Raw genomic sequence first — 1,143 nt, 5'->3', positions numbered from 1 at the left:
CACAAGCACACGTCTATGAAGTGCTGAGCCCAGACAGGCAACAGGCACACGCCACAGCTCTGGGGCTTAGGCAGGTGCCCGAGGTGGCAGGACCCCTGCTGGGTGGGCGGGCTAAGCCGCCACCTCACATGCTGTGGACTCCGAGGGTGGCCTGGGCTCAGTGGGCAGGGGGGCAGCAGCCCCCACCCAGTGCTGGCGGGCATGGGGTCGGGAGGCAGGGCCCGTTCCCACCGCCTTGTTCCCACGTGGGCTCCCCGAGCCTGTGCCCGGTCCCACCTGCCGGCCGGCAGGATCCCAGGCTTCCTGTCCGGGCCTCTCTCCACAGTCCCCGACAAGGGCTGGTGCTCCACGTGGGGGGCCGGCCACATCTCCACCTTCGACGGCCACGTGTACGATTTCTCGGGGACGTGCAATTATGTCTTCGCGGCCATCTGCGAGCAGGCGTCCCCCAGCTTCAGCGTCCAGCTGCGGCGCACGCCAGACGGGAGCCTCTCCCGGATCATCGTGGAGCTGGGGGCCACCGTCGTCACCGTGAGCGGGGGGACCATCTCCGTCAAGGACATCGGGTAGGCTGGGGCCGGGCGAGCCGGGGCGGGGGCCGGAGCCCAGGGGACAGCCACCGACTGCCCTCGCCCCCCAGGGTGGTCAGCCTGCCCCACACCAGTCACGGGCTGCAGATCTCGCCCTTCGGCCAGAGCGTGCAGCTGGTGGCCAAGCAGCTGGAGCTGGAGTTAGAAGTCATGTGGGGCCCAGACGGCCACCTCCTGGTGAGGACAGGGGTGGGGCGGGGCGGACGCCCACCTCCTGGTGAGGACCAGGGGCCGGCCAGGCATGGAGAGTGCAGCCAAGGGGAGCCGGAGCGCCCGGAGGGGCCTTCCCTGGCGGTCCCGACCCTTCCTGCAAAGCCAGGCTGACTCCTGGCAGCACCCTGGGCCTGGCCAGGGCTCTGTGTGCCTGTTTCTCCACCGAGGGGTATGGGAGCTGGGGGGCGCCCGGGCTGGGGCAGGCGCAGGCGGCCTCCACCGTGGACAAGGCCCGCGCCCAGCAGAGCCACCTACAGGTGCTGGTGGAGCGGCGGCATGCCGGACGCCTGTGCGGGCTGTGTGGGAACTTCGACGGCAAGAGCACCAATGAGTTTGTCAG

The 1,143-nt window shown here is 70.3% G+C and overlaps 1 protein-coding gene across 1 annotated transcript in view; it reads left to right on the top strand.

Moving 5' to 3' along the window:
• The window catches only part of LOC103252263 (mucin-6-like), a 3,786-nt gene extending 3,216 nt beyond the window's left edge, over positions 1-570 (top strand). Inside the window, exon 3 of the mRNA XM_008050890.1 lies at positions 326-570. Within this exon, the coding sequence (XP_008049081.1) occupies positions 326-570 (245 nt within the window). The remainder of the gene's footprint in view (positions 1-325) is intronic.
• The last annotated feature ends 573 nt before the right edge of the window (positions 571-1,143 follow it).

This window comes from Carlito syrichta, unplaced genomic scaffold, assembly GCF_000164805.1.
Source record: "Carlito syrichta isolate Samal-C Ts95f unplaced genomic scaffold, Tarsius_syrichta-2.0.1 Scaffold153950, whole genome shotgun sequence".
Lineage (NCBI taxonomy): Eukaryota > Metazoa > Chordata > Mammalia > Primates > Tarsiidae > Carlito > Carlito syrichta.
This window is presented reverse-complemented; position numbering and strand designations above follow the sequence as displayed.